Source organism: Hypanus sabinus, chromosome 7 (assembly GCF_030144855.1).
Source record: "Hypanus sabinus isolate sHypSab1 chromosome 7, sHypSab1.hap1, whole genome shotgun sequence".
Classification (NCBI taxonomy): Eukaryota; Metazoa; Chordata; class Chondrichthyes; order Myliobatiformes; family Dasyatidae; genus Hypanus; species Hypanus sabinus.
In genome coordinates this window covers 48557321-48579056 of record NC_082712.1, presented here as the reverse complement: position 1 = coordinate 48579056, position 21736 = coordinate 48557321, and the positions used below count along the sequence as shown (strand labels likewise).

The 21736-nt window shown below is 39.8% G+C and overlaps 1 protein-coding gene across 1 annotated transcript in view; it reads right to left on the bottom strand.

The window, feature by feature from the left end:
- LOC132396769 (E3 ubiquitin-protein ligase UHRF1-like) overlaps positions 1 to 21736 on the bottom strand; it is a 151780-nt gene that overhangs the window by 111942 nt on the left and 18102 nt on the right. The window contains exon 2 of the mRNA XM_059974642.1: positions 368 to 622. Within this exon, the coding sequence (XP_059830625.1) occupies positions 368 to 622 (255 nt within the window). The remainder of the gene's footprint in view (positions 1 to 367; positions 623 to 21736) is intronic.

Sequence of the window (21736 nt, the reverse complement as noted above, 5' to 3'; positions counted from 1 at the left end):
AAAGTGACTCTCATACAGCATGGATACAGGCTCTTGGGGCCAAGATGTCCATGCCAAACGTGTTGCCTAGCAAGCTAGTCCCAACTGTCTACATTTGGCCAACAGCCCTTCAAATCTCTCCTAAATTCTCATCTAGATAGCTTTTAAATGTTGTTAATGTGCCCACCTCAGTCACTATTTATGTCAGCTGATTCCAAACACCACCACCTTTTACATGAAGAATGGTCTTTGAATTTCTTTTTCTTTTCATTTTCTCATCATTAATCTTCAACCTGCGCCTTTTTGCTTTAATCACCCTCTCCACAGCAAAAAGACTAGACTGGGTGCTTTCAGGGAACATAAATGCAAAACACAGATACACATTTACCTTATATAATCCAAATCCCGGATCTATGAGAAATGATCGAGTTGATGTGCCAGGACGATTTTTCTTGCTGTTTTGTGCACTGGAAGAGGTTTTTTCACACTCACTCTGTGATGAGCTACATCCAGAGTCACTATCTGAGAGCTCAATCTCATTTTCCTTTTTCTTCACAGTGGAGGAAGCTTGCTGACGGATCAGAAGTTGGATGATATCATTCAGTCCCACGTTGTAATCAAAGAGACTATGGCCATCTTCTAACTGAAAAATGAACAAGAATGCTTGAGTCAACATTGTTCCAATTACACCATAAAAATCAGGACAGTAATTCCGACATTCAGAAAATTTACATGACTGCAACTTGTGTTTTAACTTCAAGTCAAGTTTGTTGTCATTTAACTATAGACATGTTTTACATATATAACTATATAATGTATATAGAAATGAGGCATTTCTTTGAAACAAGGTGTAAAGCACAGTAGTATACACAACACACAATAACCTACGAAGGTAAGGATAAAATCTACAGATGAATCACATATAAATAACAAACTAAAATGCAATAACATTAAATATTGTAAGGTATGGAACAGATTAACCAGTGACATTCCAATCACAATGTAGCAAGGAGTTCAAAACCTAATGGCCTGGGGGAAGAAGAAACTGTTTCTCATCCTGACCGTTCTTATTTTTATGCATCGCAGTCTCCTGCCTGGTGGTAGAAAGTCTAGAGGATGCTGGATGGATGGGTGGCTAATAATAATATTAGCGCTCCTGATAAATTTCCTTGATGGATGGTATGATCCTTTCAGCTGTTCTCACAGTCTTTTGTAGGGACTTCTGGTCTAATGCTCAATTGCTCCCATACCAGATGGAGATGAAACTTGTAAGGACGTTCCCAATGTTGCTCCTGTAAAATGCAGTTCAGATGAGGGGATGAGAGCCTTACTTGCCTCGATTTTCTTAGGAAGTGGAGGTGCTGCTGTGCCTCCTAGTTCAGGTAGGTGATATTAAGGGATCAGGCGAGGTCATCCATGATATTAACTGCTGGGAGTTCATATCCACGCTCAGACTTAGGCTGTTCTTCTCAAACCAATTCAACAGCTGTTCCACTTCCTTGCTATATTCCATCCAGTCATCGTTCTTGATATGGCTAACCACTGTTGTATCATCTGCAAATTTGATGACATTGTTTGAGCTGGATCCTGCAACACAGTCAGTCAGCAGTGCGAACAGCAGCGGGCTGAGCACACAGCCATGGAGAGCACCAGTGCTCAGCGTTACAGGAGGAGAGATGCTGATGTCCAGACGGACTGGCTTTGGCCTTATGTTATTAAGTCCAGTATCCAATTGCAGAGGCAGGTGTTGAGACAGCTTCGCCACCAGTTTCTGGGGTCTGATGGTGTTAAATGCTGAACTCAGGTTTATAAGCAGCAGCCTTCAAAGTAAATTTATTATCAAAGAACATACATGTCACCATAAACTACCCTAAGATTCACTTTCTTGCGGGCATTCATAGGAAATACAAGAAACACAACAGAATCAACGAAAGACCACACCCAACAGTTTTAGAAAGGCGTAAATGTCAAAATAGATGGATTTCCTATATTCTAGTTCACAACTCAGAAGGTACTTTTCTCTTCACAACTACAAGCTTGTCGTTTTCCACACTCCCAAGTACTGTATTTTCATCACTAGCCATACCAGCACACCATTTTTTTAAGGGTTTCAAATGGCAATCAGGGATACAAGTGAGATACAAGGTTGTTAACAACAAAAAACTGAGTGATATCAAATGTAAAAGTTCCATAGTAAAACAAATAAAAACTTAATTTAGACTCACTTTCAAGGACTCTTCATCTCAAGTTCTCAATACTTATTATTATTTCTTTTTTTTTCTGTTTCTATTTTCACAACTTGTCTTTTGCATTGTTCGTCAATGTTGTGTGCTGTTTTTCATTAGTCTTTTGTGTTTCTCTGCATTTACTGTGAATGCACACAAGAAAAATCTCAGGGTGGTCTATGGTGACATAGATATACTTTGAACTTTGACAATACACCAGATTGCAACCAGTTCTATGATTCACTCCTTTCTTATGGATGCTTTACACACAGTCTTCCCCACAATTTTACTTCATTTGCTTCAAACTGTCAAGCCATCTAAACTAAAGGGGTTGAAACTGAAAGCTGTTACATAATAATTTCAAATATTAAACTAATCATATAGATGTTACATGGTATCTAACAGGTACGAACAAACCACACACTGATTCCTGAAATTCATGTACTCGAGTAAACGCTGATGTACAAGTATACTGTTGTCACATAAACTTGGGACACTTTCATGTGCTCCATCTATTCATTTTCTTTGTGGCATGCAGTCACTTGGAACATTCCTTGTTCTGCAAACCCATGAGGCACCTAAGTCATGTATTAATAATTAACCCCTTTGAGGGATTAATAATTAATCATTCCCCCATTCTACAAGTCCAAAACACACACAAGAACACACCCATGGTATCGCCACATTTCCCTTTGAGTTTAATATTAAGCACAGGTATTTGTCAGAGCTAAAAATAATCATAATTATAAAAAGTGTTAGGGCAGTAATTTAGAAAGAGAACAGTCTGCCGCAAGTTTAGTCTCAGAATCAGAATCAGGTTTAAAGTCACTGGCATACACCATGAAATTTGTTGTTATGCAGAAGTACATTGCAATACATAATAACAAAAACTAAAGGTGGATAGCTGGACATCAGTGTTGATTCGCAGAATTGTACTCTTTCAATTCACTCTCACATAGCCATTGCAGTGAACAGACTCCATAAAGTTTATTTAATCTTTGTTCCTTCCAATAAAGGCCTTTCATAAAAGGTATCGTTCCCTTTCTAAGGTCCCAACTGGTAGAGAGGCTCCAATATTTTCCAAACTTGCTGTATTTGAAGGAAGGAATGACTAATTGCCCCGAGCAGAAGCAAGCCTCGTGCAGCATTGATATAAGATAATTCCATGAGATATAGGAGCAGAATTAGACAACTTGGCCCATCAAGTCTGCTCCACCATTTCATCATGGCTGATCCATTTTTCCTCTCAACCCACCCGTGTCCCTTCATGTCCTGACAAATCAAAAATCTATCAATCTCCGTCTTAAATGTACCTAAAGATTTCACCTCCATAGCTGCCTGTGGCAACAAATTCCACAGATTCATTACACTTTGGCTGAAGAAATTCCTCATCTCCATTCCTCATCTGCCCCTCCACCTATCTTTATATTGTCTGCAAACTTTGCTTGAAAGCCATCAATTCCATCATCCAAATCATTGACATGTAACGTTAAAAAAAACTGGTCCCAACACAGACCCCTGTGGAACAACAGTAGTCACCGGCAACCAAGCAAAAAAGGCTCCTTTTATTCCCACTCTTTGCCTCCCGCCAATCGGCTTTATCCATGCTTGAATCTCTCCTGTAATACCATGGGCTCATAGCTTGTTAAACAGCCTCACGTGTAGCAACTTGTCAAAGGCCTTCAGAAAATCCAAGTGCACAGCATCAACCAAATCTCCTTTGTCTACCCTGCTTGTTATTTCTTCAAAGAATTCCAGCAGATATGTAAGACTAGATTTTCCCTTGAGGAAACCATGCTGACTGCAGCCTATTTTATCATGGGCCTCAAAGTACAGTCGGCCCTCCTTATCACCAGGGGATTGGTTCTGGGATCCCCAGCGGATTCCAAAAAACACGGATGCTTGAGTCCCTTATTTAACCTGTCTCAATGCGGTGGATCTTAGTACCCAGGGGAACCCCAGACCTTACTTAACCTGTTTCAGTGTGGTGGTCTTTAGGACCCAGCACAGCTCTGAATCCAGAGTGTTTCTATTACAAAAATAATCACGATCGTGACTGAAAATAAAGTGGAAGTAATAAAGCAATCAGGAAGAGGTGAAACGCCATCGGTCATTGGAAAAGTGTTAGGCTACAGTTGGTCAACAATCGGAACAATTTTAACGGATAATGTGAAAGGCCCTGCCCCGATGAAAGCTACAATTATTACTAAGCAACGCAGTGGTTTGATTATTGAAATACATGTTTCTTAAGTGTTTTATATTCATAGAAAGGTAAAATATATACTATATACTAAGACAAATGTTTGACTGACGCTAAATAATAATGGATGTACCTGTTCCGACTTCAAATCCATTTTAAAGACGGACTCAGGAACGGAATTCCTTCATAACCCAGGGACTGCCTGTACTTTTAAATCATCTCTAGATTACTTATAATACCTAATTCAATGTAAATGCTATGTAAATAGTTGGTATACTTTATTGTTTAGGGAGTAATTACAAGAAAAAAATAGTCTGTACGTGCTCAAACAACAAGTGCTGGAGAGAACTTCGGGTTTTCCCGATCCGCGGTTGGTTGAATCTGCACATGTGGAACCCGCGGATAAGGAGGGCCGAATGTATCCTGAAACCACATCCTTAACAATCAACCCCAATGTATTTCCTATAATTTCCTTTCTTCTGCCTCTCTCCCTTCTTGAAGAGTGGAATGAATTTTGCAATTTTCAAGTCTTCCAGAACCATTCCAGCATCTGGTGATTCTTGAAAGATCTAATGCCTTGACAATCTCTTCAGCCACCTTTCAGAACCCTGGGGTATAAACAAGCTGATCCAGGTGGCTTATCTACCTTCAGACCTTTCAGTTTCCCAAGAACCTTCTCTCTAGTTATAGCAATTTCACACATTTCATATCCCCTGACGCCTGGAACTTACACCATTTTGCTGGTGTCTTCCACAGTGAAGACTGATGCAAAAAATGTATTCAGTTCATCTGCCATTTCCTTGTCCCCCCATTACTACCTCTCTGGCATTGTTTTCCAATGGTACGATATCTGCTCTTGCCTCTCTTTATATGGATTATATCTGAAGAAACTTCATTTTCCATCTTTACCTTCTTACTGATTTTTTAGTTACCTTCTGTTGGTATTTAAAAGTATCCCAATCCTGTAACTTCCCACTCAATTTAGCTCTATTATATGCCCCCTGTTTGGCTTTTATGTTGGTGTTGACTGTGTCATCTTACCTTTAAGAGTACTTCTTCCTCTTTAGGATGTATATATCCTGTGCCTTCTGAATTGCTTCCAGAAATTCCAGCCATTGCTGCTCTGCCATCATCCCTGCCAGTGTTCTTTTCCAATCACTTCTCGTCTACCTCCTCTCTCATGTTTCTGTGATTCCCTTTACTCCACTGTAATACTGATACACCTGACTTCAGCTTCTCCTCCTCAAATTGCAGGGTGAATTTGTTCATATTTTGACCATTTCCTCTTCAGGGTTCTTTTACCTTAAGCTCTCTCATCAATTCTGGTTCATTGCACAACACCTAATCCAGAATAGCTGATCCCCCTAGTGAGCTGAACTACAACCAGCTCTAACAAGCTAACTCGTAGACATTCTAGAAACTCCCCCTCCTGGAATCCCCCACTAACCTGATTTTCCCAGTCTACCTACATATTGAAATCCCCCATGACTATTATAACATGGCCCTTTTGGCATGCGTTTTCTATCTCCCATTGTAACATATAGACCACATCCTCACTACTGTTTGGGTGTCTGTATATAACTCCCATCAGGGCCTTTTTACCCTTGCAGTGCCTTAGCTTTCTGACAATGATTCAACACCTTCCAACCCTTTGTTATTTCTTTCTAATAATTTAATTTAATTTTTTTTTACCAACAGAGCCACACTACTCCCTCTGCCTTCCAGCTTATGCTTCATATACAATGTTTATCCTCGGACATTAAGCACCCAGCTATAATTTTCTTTCAGCCATGATTCAGTGATGTCTACATCATATATGCCAATCTGTAACTGTGCTACGAGTTCATTAACCGTATTCCGTATAATGCGTGCATTCAAATCTACCACCTTCAGTCCTTCATTCACACTCTTTGATTTTTTCTGCCTTTTACATTGCAACTCATTCTGTTGACTGCAATTTTGCCCCATCATCAACCTCCACTTGCTGGGAATCTCATGACACATCACCTCTGTAAGCAAGCTAGCTACCTCATCTTCAGCACTATTGCTCCGGTTCCCATCTCCCTCCCAAAGTAGTTTAAACGCCAACCTGCCCACAAGGATATTGGATTCCTTTGGGTTCAGGTGTAACCCATCCCTTTTGTACAGGTCATACCTTCCCCAGAAGAGATCCCAATGATCCATAAATCTGAAGCACTGCCTCTCTACACCAGTTCCTCAGCCATGCATTCACCTGCCAAATCATCCTATGCTTACCTTCACTGACATGTGGCACCAGCAGCAATCCAGAGATTACTACCCTGAAGGTCCTGGTTCTCAGCTTTCTACCTTACTCCCTAAAATCTCTCTTCAGGACCTCCTCACCTTGTCTATCTATGTCATTTGTGCCAACATGTACCAAGATTTTTGGCTGCTCACCCTCACCCTTAAGAATGCCATGGACAAAATCCGATACATCCCTAATCCTGGCACCAAGGAGGCAACGTACCATCTGGGTGCCTCTACTGTGTCCACAGAACCTCATCTTTGTTCCTCTGACTGAAGAATCTCCTTTTAACATTGTAGTTCTCTCTCTGCCTTTCTGAGCCACAGCACCAGACTCAGTGTCAGAGACCCAGTTACTGTGGTTCCCCCCAGTAGGTCGTCCCTCTCAACAGTATCTAAAGTTATATACTTATTATTGAGGGAAACAGCCACAGGTGTATTCTGCACTAGCTGTACGTATCCCCTCCTTCTCCTGACAGTCAGCTAGCTACCTATCTCCTTCAACCAAGGGGTGACTACCTCCCTGTAGCTCCTGTCTATCACCTCCTCATTCTCTCGTATGAGTTAAAGGTCATCAAGTTGCAGCTCCAGTTCCTTAATATGTTCTCTCAGGACCTGCAGCTCAGAACGCCTGGTGCAGATGTCCATATCTGGGAGACTGGAGGTCTCCCCACATCCTACACACAGTACAAAATACTGCTCCCATAGCCATTCTCACTATACTATGCACCTCCAGAATGATTGTGAATAATAAAGTATTTAATGGCTTTGTTTTATTTGCCACCAGCAAGCAGTCACTGAGCTTCACCAGCGCCATCTTAAACCAGGTCAAAGTACATTTATTATCAATGTGTGTATACATTATACAACCTTGAGATTTGTCTCCTAACAGGCAGCCACAAATCAAAGAAACCTAAAAGAACCCATTCAAAAAAAGACCATCAAACACCCAATGTGCAGAAAGAAAACAAAACAATTCAAGCAAACATATAGTGTTCAGAACTGAAGACCACAAGAGTCTGTCCACAGACACAAAGCCACAGCCTCAGTTTTGTGCAGAGCTGAGTAAACACGACGGACTGGCGAGCTCAACCAGCCCAGCCATTGCCTCCAGGACTGACAGTCTGATCTTTTCAACCAGGCCCAGTGCTTAAATTGTCATCCAAACATCAGGTTCTGTCATTCCAATACACCCAGGGGCCTAGACTTCATTGCCTTGACTTGGCCTGTACCCAACCTTTCCAGTTCAGCCAGCAGCAGAAGACCCAGGTTATCTGTCCTTATCTGCAGCAATGCAAATTGTATTCCACCGCCAACAGCAGGCAGTGACATTAACTAATTCAGCATAAACTGGAAATTAAACTCTCTCCGTACAGCCACTCAATATATTTCTCACACATCCACTGGGGAAAACCCACACTTTTTGCCATCCGTAGTACATGCAGATGGGAACTGACCCTCCATTCCCTCAGTATAGATTATTCAATTGTCTTTGGCTCATATACAGATCTAGAGATTTGGTAATTGGTTTATTCTCATCACACATACCAAGATACAATAGAAATGTTTAGTGTACCATCCCAACAGATTATTCCAGAAATAAGTACACCAAGGTAGGACAAAAGAAAATCACAATGCTGAATACAGTGCTACTGTTACATCGAAAATTCAGTTCAGGTAGACAAATAAAGTACAAGGGCCATGACAAGTATCTGATAGATCAAGGACTCATCTTTTATCAGACAAGAAATCCACAGAACAAGGACAGTCAATCGTCTGTTATGTTACAACTTAACAATGGATGCACTTCTTTAAAAGAAAAGAATTGCAAAACCAGGGAACCTAAGCAGCCTAGGGCTCTGCTGGCAGCATTAAAGGGGTATTCCAAAAATATATTTGTTATCCCTGGTTTCAATAAATATCCACAATTGATTCAGACCTTTTCTGCGTCACTTCCCTTCTATCAGTCTGGGCTTCCAGTCACATATGGGCAATATCAGAGCACATTAAATATAAAGAAGTTGGCCAAATTTGGGTTGCTTTCTTTGGAGGATAAGGGATGCCCTGATAATGGTTTATAAAATCATGAGAGGCACAGAAAGGGTAGACAGAATCTTTATGCCCCAAGGGCAGAAATGATAAATACAAATGGACATGCACTTAAGGTGAGGGGGGAGAAATTGAAAAGGTGAGATGCGGATAGCTTGTTTTACACAGAGTGGGAGGTGCCAGGAATGTGCTACTAAGGAGGTTGCAGAAGCAAACACAATATAGAACATAAATGGACACATGAATATGCAAGGAATAGAAGAATATGGATCATGTACAAGCAGAAGAGATTTAGTTGAATTTGACACTGTGTTCCACACAGCCTGTTACTGTACTCCACTCTATGACCTATATTACCAATAAACTTGGTGCGGATGAACTTACTCCTTCTGTTGCTGGGACACGGCCCTTGGGTTTGCTCCTGCTGGGTATTAACTTCAAGTAATTTCAGTCGAACATTGTGGAGCATTGAATTTTCACCACAGGAGTCCACAGAACGTATACTAGATTGACAAATAGGGCTGGCCAAGAAAAAATGTTTATAATACAAATGCAGCCAAGATTGACTTGGAAACAAGTAACTGGGAACACCCACAGCAACTAAGTGTGCAGGTCGCTTAAATCAGCAGTACAAAAACAGTTCACTTTCACTGAACATTACACTGTAGAACCATTTTCAGAATATTAAGCGGCTTTACACAAGCAAAGTTTTTATTTAAGAACTTAATCAAAAAATAGTCCAGGAAGAAATAGGGAAATATTAGTCCTTGTCCATTCGTTCCTCCCCAATAATCTGCCATCTGGCACATCTTGCCATCTTGCAAGCAACAGATATGCTACACTTACCCATTAACCTCCTCCCTTACCTCCATTCAGGGCCCCAAACAATCCTTCCAAATGAGGCAACTTCACAGGCTATTGTATCCAGCGATCCTGAAACAGCTTCCTCTACAATGTGAGACCTGATGTAGATTGTGAGATATTCCCCAGTGGCCAACCATTTTATTTCCTAAGACCATTACCACTCCAGCATGTTGGTCCATGACCTCCTCTTTTGCCACAATGAGGACACTGTCAGAGTGGAAGGATAACACCTCATATTCTGTCTCCGTAGCCTCCAACCTGGGAATCAGTTTCTCCTTCCAGTAAAAAAAATCCCCCCATTCTCTTCTTCTATTCCTCATTCTAGCTTCTTATCTCTTCTCCTCACCTGCCTACCACCTTCCCTTGTGCTCCTCTTTCTTCCCTTTCCCCCGTGGTCCACTTTCTTCTTTTATCAGATTCCTTCTTCTCCAGCTCTTTACCTTTCTCACCCATCTAGCTTCACCTATCGCCATCTAGGTGGAATTCAATCAGTGAGGATTCAGAACATCTACTCCTTGCTGATAATTAGCACTAGTATCTCAAGAATGTGCACTTTGCTCACTGCTCTACTCCTTCTACACCCACAACTGCATGGCTAGGCACAGCTCAAATGGAATCTATAAATTTTCCAATAATACATCCAATTTAAGATGGTGACAAGGAAGCATACAGGAGTGAGGCAGATCAGTTGTTTGAGTGGTGTTGCAACAACCTTGCACTCAATGTCAATAAGACCAAGGATTAGATTGTGCACTTCAGAAAGGGGAAGTCGAGTGAACACTGTTGCGTATTTAATACTTCAGTAATACTTAAGTAATCTTGTATATACAGTGCCTATAAAAAGTATTCACACCCCACCATGGGGGGGAGGGGGGGTGGTATTGTTTTACAACATTGAATCACAGTGGATTTAACTTACTCTTTTTTGACACTGATCAACAGAAAACAGATCTATATAATCTATTTACAAATACAAAACACAAAATAATTGATTGCATGTATTCACCATACCACCATTTTAATATGATACACCAAATTATCATCGGTGCAGCCAAGTGGTTTTAGAAGATAAATGGAGATCACCTGTGTGCAGTCAATATGTTTCAATTGATAGTGATAAAAACACACCAGTATCTGGAAGGTCTAACTGCTGGTTACTCTGTATCCTGACAAAGACTATATCGTGACAATAAAAGAACACTCCAAGCAACTAGAACCATAGAAGTCTGCAATAAAGTCTGGAGATGGATACAAGAGAATTTTGACAGTTATGTCAATCATCAAGAAATGAAATGAATAGGGCACAGCTGTAAATCTGCCTAGAGCAGGCCGTTTTCAAAAACGGAGTGACTGCAATAAGGAGACTAGAGCAGGAGGACATCAAGAGTCCCATGACAACTCTAGAGGCTTCAGTGACTAAGATCGGAGAGACTGCACAAGTGAGAGAGTGACCGAGTCCAGACTTTAATCCAATTGAGAATTTGTAGCTGAACTCACAATCTCCATGCAATCTTGATAGAGCTTGAGCAGTTTTATAAAGAAGAGTGGGGAAAAATTGCAGTGTCCAGATGTGCAAAGCCAATAGAGACCTATCTACACAGACTCAAGGCTATAATTGCTGCCAAAAGTGCATCTACTAAATACTGACTTGAAGGGGGTGAGTAATTATGCAATCAAGTATTGTGTTTAATAATTTGTAATAAACTTAGACCAATTTGTAGAAATTTGTTTTCACTTTGACATGAAAGAGTCTTTTCTGTTGATCAGTGTCAAAAAAGCCAAATTAAGTCCACTGTGAATCAATGTTGTAAAACAATAAAACGTGAAAACTTCCAAAGGAGGGATGGGAGGTGTGAATACTTTTAATAGGCACTGTATATATATTGCCTGATTAAGCATTCTTGATCTTTTAAATAACTATGGGTTATATGCATAAACACATGAATTGCATACGTCATCACACTGCCACATGATACGTGTGCGCCTTGCTTAAAGTAAACACAAAGTTAGACTCTCACTTCAGACTCCCATGTCTTCCATTGAATTAGTTTAATGTTTTGAAGTTACAAAACATGAGAGTCACAATGTGCTATTTTAAAAATGAACCTAAGACAGCTGCCAACCTGTTGAAATACAGCAAGTCATTCAAACTAAAGAAAAGCAACGATGAACTGTGAGTAACAAACACAACCCTATATGTGCAGAGACTGTCGAGTTTTTTTTAAATGCAGTAAACAGAAGAAATGAAGGTTCATAAACAGTGAGTATCAGGTGATAATTATCATTTTAAAAAAAGCAAAAATGGTCGGCTAGGGAAGATAGACACCTTTGATTACACAACAGATAAGTAGATTTTATATACTAAGCTAATTGAACAGTTATTTGAAGCAAATGAAATAGCCACTGATAAACATGTAACAATTTTGCTGAGTGTATTGGATTTAAAGGCATACAGTCTGCTTCAAAGTTTGACTGCTCCAACCAAACCAGCAGGAATGAGCTTTGGTGATACTTTCAAGGTAATGCAGGCACATTTAGAACCAAAACCACTGTTGACTGCAGAATGCTTTAGGTTCTATTAGTGGAATCAAAGGGAACATCCAATTCAACATACATGGCTGAATTGAAGAGATTGTCTAAGCATTTTCAGTTTGGTAATAGGCTTAATTATACACGGAGAGAACATTTCATTTGTGGAATCTTACAATAAAGCATTCCAAAATGGCTCCTAATGGAAGCACAACTTGCATTTAAAAGCGAAGTTGAAATTGCTGTATCAATAGAAACAGCACGCAGAGACATCAATGAGTTGCAGCCAGGAATGAAAGCGAACACGAAAAAAATTGCGAGGTCTAAACAGAAACCAGACTGGCTGAACAAACTGTATTACTGTCATGGCAGAGGCTCACATACATCAGACCAATGCAGATTTAAAGGCAAAACTTGCAGAAAGACAACAAAGTAGAACATATCCAAAGAGCATATCGGGCAGACAAAAATAAATTGAACTCACAGGAAAGAGAAAAGACTAAAAAGTCAAGTTGCGGTTTCAAGAAGAACACTAATCTGCACACTGTTGATGAAATATCTGATAATAATGAAAGTGATACATGATTGTGAAGCCTTGAGATTTACAGAGTAAAAATTTTAAATAGACAAGCAATATGGGCTACACCAGAAGTGAACTATAAGTTAATTGAAATGAAATTGGACTCTACTTTGGTTGTTTTAATCATTCCACAAAATGAGTTTGAACGGCGTTTCAAAGATACCAAACTACAGCCAACTTATACTGGAGAAAAGATAACTCCTGTTGGAATGACATTTGTGACGGTGAAATACAACAACCAGCAAGCCACTTTGAGCTTGTCTCTGGTAAAAACAGAAGGACCAACATTGTGCAGGCATGATTGGCTGAGACAACTACAACTTGATTGGCGATCTATCCACCATTTGCATGCCAAATCCCTGTAATGAAGCCAACTGAAAGTGAATTAAGAAAGGTTCTGGATGATGCCACAATTGTCTCCATGCCGTACACCATGAATCTTTGTCAAAAATAGGGAAAACAGGCATTGTTGCCAACCTCTGTGCCTCTGGTTGGAAAGTGTATTGGACCAAGGACCATGCTGCTCAGAGGAACTGTGACAAAAGCAGTAGTCCAACTACAACAGCTTTTGTATACAACATATCTTGAGAAAACTTCTGATATGTTAATCAAGCAGTTACTTGCAAAATGTGGCTTAGTTTTAAGCTGGAAGAGAGATGAAGGAACTTCAGGAAAGCTGCAAGCATTCTGCTTTTGCGAGTATGAAGAACCAAAATCTACTATGCTTGCATTAAGGTTATGGCATGAACTTCAAGTGGAAGACTAAATGATGCTTGTAAAGGTAGACGCAAAGACCAAGCTCAGCTGAATGAATGGAAGGCCAAGAAGAAAGGAGTCAATGGAAATACAAAAACAGAGGATTTGTCAGATAATGTTGTGGATGTGGAAACCAAGGAGATCAGAGCAATAGAGAGATTCATAAGAGAATAAGCCAGTGAACTAAATGAACCTAACCAAGATCATGATGCACAAACTAGAAGAAAAAGGAAGGTGGCTATCACTGTCAAAACCACTTCCTGCAGATTCAGAGTCAACTCCTACAGCCACCTCAGAAGAGGCCCCAGAACCTGAGATTGTCTAACAACCACAAGTTTCAACTGCCAAGCAGTGATCACCCTTGTCAGGAAAGACATTATCCCACACAAGTAAGAAAGCCTCCACAATGGTTAAATCTTTAGGCCTGAATGGAACAGTTCTAAAAACTGACTCTGCTGTGGATGTCTATATAGTAATTGCACTAGAGTATACTGTGTATATAGTTGAGATGAGTTCTCTATGAGTTGGAGTTTAATAACTAAGAAGGGAGGAGTGTTTGTATTTAATATTTCAGTAATATTTGAGTAATCTTGAGTAATATCAAACTATATTATATATAAAAAATCATTCTATTTTTAAATAACTCATTATGGGTTATCTGTATAAATACGTGAATTGCATACGTCATCACACTACCGCATAATACATGCGTCCCTCGCATAAAGTAAACATAAAGTTAGACTTACATGTCAAACTCCTGTGACTTCCACTGAATTAATTTAATGTTTCAAAGTTACAAAACAATACATACATCAGTCCTCATCGAAGCAGTGAAAAGGGTGAGCTATTTTAAGTTCTTGGGTGTCAACTCTGAAGATCTATCCTGGGCCTGACAAATTGATCTAATTACAAAGAAGGCATGACAACAGCTATATTTCATTTGGAGTTTGAGGAGACTTGGTATGACACCAAAGGCTCTCGCAAAGTGAAGAGCATTCTAACTCGTTGTATCACCACTTGATATGGAGGGGCGACTGCACAGGATCAGAAAAAGCTGCAGAAAGATGCAAACCTAGCCAGTTCCATCATAAGCACCACTTCCCCAACATCGAGAACATCTTCAGAAGCCAAAAAGGCAGCATCTATCATTAAGAACCCCATCACCCAGGCCATGCCCTCTTCTCATCCTAACCTACCATCAAGGAGGAGGTACAGATGCAGCCGTTCAGCATGTTAGATTTTCATCAGTGATCATCTTGGCAAACTCATCAATGAATTTCTCTTCTGTTTCATCAGATACTTTATCAACACACTGTTAAAATTTTGTGAATATTCACAATTACCTTCTATTTTCAGTTCATCGGGATAGATCTTTGCTTGTTTCATGATACTGTTAAGCATCATATACTCACTCCCACACTGACCAATGCATTCTTTCAATACATGAATGAGATCTTCATTATTCACTTTATGTAGTGTTTTTTCTATTTTTCAGTAACTTCTGTTCATCACATATGTGAGATCACCTCTCAGAAGAGTCTGGAGTGCAGACACCTGTGCTTCACCTGGGAACCTTCCGTGTGGAATTTTCCATTTGTGACGTTGTGTCGGCGCTCAAATAATTTGTATTTCATAGGTTTTTGGATTTTGGAATTTTGGATTACAATACTTTCAAAATATATTTCTTACTGTAATTTATAATTTTTTTAAATTATGTACTGCTGCCACAAAACAACAGATTTCCCAACATCTGCCAGTGATATTAAACCTGATTCTGATGTTAATACAACAAGGAACACTGCAAATCCCACTAAATACTTATACCACATGACCACTGCTCTAATGTGGGAAATACAGCAGCAGATTTGCACTCAGTGAATGGCAAAGATATAATGAAGATTGTGCAGCATCTGTGGGGGGGGGGGGGGGGGAAGGGGGAGGGAGGAATCGTTGATGTTTCAAGTCAAAACCCTGCATCAGGGCTGCCCCTCAACTGTCACGCTCTTCACTTGCCCATTGTTAAAATGTTCTTAGAAACAATAGACTTGCTTTCAAAGACTTTTCGTCTCATGTTCTTGATATTTATCAGTTATTTATTTATATTATTGTTCCTTTTTGCATTTGCAGAGTATCATCTGCAGTCTGGTTGAATACCTAGTTGGGTGGTTTTTCAGTGTTTCTGTTATAGTTATTATTCCATAGATTTGTCAAATATGCCCACAAGAAAATGTATCTTAGGTTGCAAATGGTGACATATATGTACTTTGATGATAAAATTTACTTTGAACTTTGCTCCACCCACTGAGTACATTCCTAAGATTGTTTGTTGTTCTAGATTCCAGCATCCAGTCTCATGTCTCCGTAATGAAGAGTTCAATTGATTTCGTGACATTAGATAAGTGATAAATATTGACCACATACCAAAACTTATTACTCCAATGTTCTTGGCTATTTTTTGTATTGTCAGACAGGCAGATGGAGACAGATTTATACCAAATGCAAAAATTTCACATTCCGTCTTTTTCCTTTTATTTTGTCAATAGGATAATTTCCAGATGAAGTTCCAAACATAAATTTTGTCTCTTGTAGGTATGTGATATTATAGGTATGTAGGCATTATGCTTTCTTTCACAAGGGCAATCTGACAGTATAGATAACAATTATAACACATTCTAAAGGATGCTCTTCTATAAGATAAGGAGATTAATCTGTGTTTGAAACTCAAGGGGACTTGACCCTACAAACCTTTGGAGTTGAGAGCTAAGAGTACTAAATTTGGAGCAATGCTGAAATCTGAACCTATTTGCAAATGCTGGCATTTTAGTTCCTACCAACATTCCAGCTCCCTCTGAAAAGGAAGAGATATCAGCCCATATCAATGTAAAATTCAGCTCTCCCAACTGCTTTGCATCATTTGAACAATTGTCTGCGGTTTAATCTACCCAACACTCATTTCTTTAGGTATTTGCAAATTAGACATTTTATCCACCCTCTGATATCAAACTTCCCTGAGACACCCTACACAAACGTCATTGATTTGTTTCTCTGTATGAATCCATTGCGTAAAAGTCTTATATCTTTTATCTGTGACAAGCTGGCGGCTCTGAGGAGAGCCTCTCTTGACAAAACTAAAACTGCCTGGGAGCAAGATCTAAATTTTTCAATGTCAGAGGAGGTACGGGATGAAGTTGTCAAACTAGTTAACTCAACCTCTTTATGTGCTCGCCACTGCATGTTACAGTTCAAGGTCATACACAAGGCCCATATGTCTAAACTAAATTATCTCGCATTTATCCAAACGTTAATCCGTCTCAATAAATGCAAAAGGGGCGAGGCTTCTCTTATCCATATGTACTGGACATGCCTTAGTTTGGCAAAATACTGGAAAGATGTCTTCCAAACTCTATCCCAAATATTTAATTACAATCTGGAACCTAACCCCTTTGATTGCCCTTTTTAGGCACCTCTGGAGAGGGGGACACGCACCTATGTCCAACCAAATATCGCACTGTCTTTTGCCTCTCTGTTGGCAAGGCGCACAGTTTTGCTCAAGCGGAGGGATGTTGCCCCACCCACCCACGCTCAGTGGCTCAGGGACATCATGTTCAGTCTACACCTTGAGAAGATCCACTACTCAATCCTCAATTCGGAAATAAAGTTCCAAAAGGTGAGGGGACCCTTTCTTGAATATTCTCAAAATATTCTTCAGACTCAGATTTGTTATCATACAACAGCCTATGTATTAGAAAAATATACCTTCTCTATACCAATGCAGCTCTGTGGGGACAAAAGTTCTGTTTAACCTTTTGCCAATGCATTGATGGCTTGGAGTTGGGGACTGGGAGGGGTGGGGTAATAATGTTTGCACTATGGGTGCATCTCTTTCATGAATGTGAATTGTACATCTGTTACATTTGTTATGCACTGCACAATTCTCCTTTACACTATGTTCTCATTATTTTAAAAAAATAAAAAATATTGTTGATAAAAAAAATTCACCTCTCCTTTGTTCAAATTAGCGACAGGACAAGTGGAATGGAGCCATTCGTAAACGGTTAAGGAAATCAAGCTACTGAAGTTGAGGTAAATTTAGAACATTGGAAGCTGTGTTTGGGAAGTCTGCAAGAAATGTAGTCTGCCAAACCAACATTTGTACCTTCTAAAACAAAATGGAATTGAATCAACCATGCTCTGCTGTAATCAAAAAGTTATTCTGCAGCACTGTATCTTATTAAAAGCCAAAATTTCACATGTAATACTAAAAGTCTGATGACCCAAAATAAGCATAGTTATCTAAATGATTCCAACAAAAAAAAATCAAAGGTCTAACTTATACCATGTCCAGCAGTAAGATTTTAAACTGACACATTATACCCTTAGCTTATTATACAAAAGCATTTAACATTCATCAACAAATTGGAGACACGTCTTTTAATTAATATGCTGACACATGCAAGAGGCTCTAGTGAAATTAATTTAAAGACACAAATACAGCTGTTTGCTATACTCACATTAAAAATAACCTTTAATGAGATAATACATATTGTAAGTTTTGTATTTGCATAATTGTTTTCTTCCTGCAAAGGAGATGAATTCCCACAAGCAAAACAATCCACAAATAGCCAAAATTCTTTCATTTGTCAAAAGTGTTCCCTCTCCTCAAGGAGTTGACTTTCCCACAATACATTCCCGTGAGTACTCTTCAGAAAAGCCCCTAATTTTCAATGTTTCAGTACTATTCCCTTTCATTTCAAATGCCAACTGATCACCAAACCTCTACAGCAAGTAACAGTAATTAGCTTAGTAAAATATCAAAACCAATTCTCAGCCAATATGAGAAGCAGTGCAAGCATCTTATGAAGCTAATGTTCACCTCCTAACTTAAGCACTGGGAGGGACAAAATGAAAAACCATCCTTGATGTACCAGATACTTCCCAAGTGAATTTGCAGGGGGTCACTGTACTCACTAATTCAGTGTGACTGGAGAGCAGCTCAACATTAACTAACACAGCTACAATTACTAAACAATTGAGCCATTGTCTTGATTTGCTTCAAGATACAAGTACAAATTTGCAGTTATCCTCAAAACAAAACATTCAATCAAAACTTTTTTGCTGCATTAAGAACACATTCTGAAACCTTTAATTTGATTATATGATGCAATAAAATCTTACTTGATGCCTTTCAAAGTCACTTTGCTGGAGTGGAGCAAGATACCCCAATCATTCTCCACCGTGTAGAAATAAAAGCCACTGGAAAAATTGATTCCTACATTTCATGTCTGCATACATTAGTTCTGCGTGCTACATTTGCTAATGGGGTTATTTTGTTGTTTAATCAGCATTCAACATTTTAGATTTAGATTCCTGGGCCACATAAATGAATGCAAAAAATATTAGGGAAGACGGAAGATTAAAATAACTTTCACTCGAAAGACTCTATCCTCCTGAGAACTTTTACAATGTAAGGAATGGGTTTAAACACACTCTATTGCATCAACCCTCACTGCTGTACAACTGCGTTCCAAATATGCCACATGTAGCAACCATTTTCAGAGTGATGCACTTTCATCTGCTAACAAAGAATGCAAAATAACGTCAAAACAAAGATTCAACATAAATGCAAGCTGTTCTTATTTCTAAGATCATTTTCAAACTATTTAACAATTTGCTGTAGTTTCACATACGATTATCACCATTATATTTACCTATTAATCCACAGATGCAGAATTTACCACCAACTGCCATGCAAAGTCTTCCATTTCGGTTTGACCAAACCAGGTTTAGGATATATAATTAAAATGTTTAACACTGTAAAGTTAGCTATATAAGGTTTAGTTAATAAGCATTATCACCTAACTACACGACAAATTCTTCGTCCCACAATAAAGGTTGTGCCAGTTTTCTTTGTGAGTAGGTGACTTGTCACTTGAACTTAACATTGCACACACAAGGATAAAAAGCTGTGAAGTTCACCACTTCTCAGCCACTAGGTGGAGTTTAGCCAGCCAGCCAGCCAGCCAGCAAGGGTTTTCCAATTACCGTACTCACAGCACACATGGCAACAGAAATGGACACAAAGGACTTCCTGCTTTATTTTCTCACAACCATCTTCTGGAAGCATTTTATTCTGTCAGACAATCTATATATGGCAGAATTAAAGACTTCATGGCCAGGACAGATCCCAGCTTGCTTAATGAAGTTTGTTTTGTTCTAATTGTATTTTTCTTTTAAAAACTATGTATAATTAATGTTTGTTTTTCTTGTGAATGCTGCATATTTGATGCTACATGCATACAATATACTCGACTTTAACAAACACTTCAAGCAATGGTGACTACATAACAGAGAGGATACAATGGCCAGGTTTACCCTCTCCAAACACATTGATAAACAAGTTGTTAAACTCCTACCATTCCTAACATGTAACTCAGTAAGGATCACCTTGATACAATAATACTCTCCTCTATTTCCATTCTTAGTAGGAGAATCATTTATTACTATTTTCCTGAATACTACTTTAAAAAGAGAATATTGCTCCTATCCCTTCAGCTGAAAAAACTGTAACCAATCAACAAAAACAAAAGTATCCAATTTTAATTCTCATTATCTGGTGGAAACCTCCTGTGATGATTTCAAAGTTGTTCTCTTTTAGGGAAGGACACATTGCCTACCAACAGCAGCCTAATTTTTTGCAAACTGGGACCCCATGATATACATTAGTGGTCACCAACCTTTTCAAGTCCAAGATCCCCTACCTCGGCCTTAGTGCAAGGTGAGATCGACCCCAGATTGATTAGTTACACGCATGCGCACCAGGCAGAAAAGACTGGAAGTAAAATCCCGCAACCCAGAAGTAGAAATAATGCATCCGGGGTACCCACCCTTTTTTTTGCACCGTGGACCGGTTCAATATTGACGGTATTCTTGCGGACCGGCCAACCGGGGGGGTGGGGGGGATGTTAAACACGAAGGGGATACAGCGACACTCAAAGCAGGTTCCTTATGTCCAGTCTATTCCACAATTTAGTTTTCACAACTCTCGGCACTCAGCTTCTGTCCCGCACTGCTCACATTTTTTCCGCTGAAAAAAACTCAGCGCTGCGCGAAGCGAACTGATGCACCATCAATAATTCTCGGAGACGTGAGTAGGCTTTTATTGGCTGGAAGAAAGCACAAGCAGCAAGCGACAACCACACAACATCCTGGAGACTGCGGAAGGGGCAGTGCCTCCAATCGCCTTTATACCGGGGTCTGTGGGAGGAGTCACATGAGCAGTCAGCGGAGGGGGGGGGGGGGGGGGCGTGTCCAGACAGGTATATGTAGTTCACCACACGAACACTGGCGTGAGGGTATCACTGTGTTTAGGTGACTGATGTCCTCACGTGGGTTCAAGTTCAACAGTGGGCTGACAGAATAAGGAAAGGTGCAATTGACTCATATTGTTTCCTCGCAGCCCGGTGGTTGGGGACCACTGAAGTACACTGTGCAGTGCAGGGGAGCTATGCGCATGCACGCTGGGCAGAGACAACGGAACTAAAACCCCGCAACCTGGAAACAATCTCTCAACAGTATTTGTGTATTTATTTTTCTTCTTTTATTTTCGGGATGTACCGGGAAGGTCTCAAAGATCGACCAGTCGATCGCGATCGACGGGTTGGTGACCACTAATATGCATGAACCTCCTACTACCAATGTATAAAACATTCCTCAAGCCTCCTTTATTATTCTATACCTTAAGTTCACATTCCTACCCAATTCTATGAACTGTAGACTTGAAAATAATCACAAGAGACTGCAGATTCTGGAATCTGCAACAAAACAATGAGCTGATGGATTAACTCAATGGATCAGATAGCATCTGTAAGAGGGCTGTCTTGGGTCAAGACTGCATCTGGAAGAGTAGAGAGAAGGTGGCCTATATCAAGGTGATGAGGAGTGGTGGGGCAAGAACTGATGGTAATTAATGTATTTATTTTCAATTGTTTGCTCTGGGGCACTGTCTTTATCTGATCCGCTATGTCCACTCTGAAGCCTGTAAGAAGATCTATCCAAACAATTCTTCTCAGCCCCTTGTCTCAATGAAACCAACTCACATTCTTAACTCCCACATGAAGAACTCGCCCCCCCCACAATCTTCTCTCAGAGGACAGCCCCCCCCCCATCTGAGGAGTCAGTGCTCAATAAATGCTACTTATACCACTGAGAAGATGAAATCTCAAAACTTAAAAGGTTCTGCATCTTTTCATTAGAGTTTGCTTCTAAACCCAAGACTTCTACCAGCTAGAG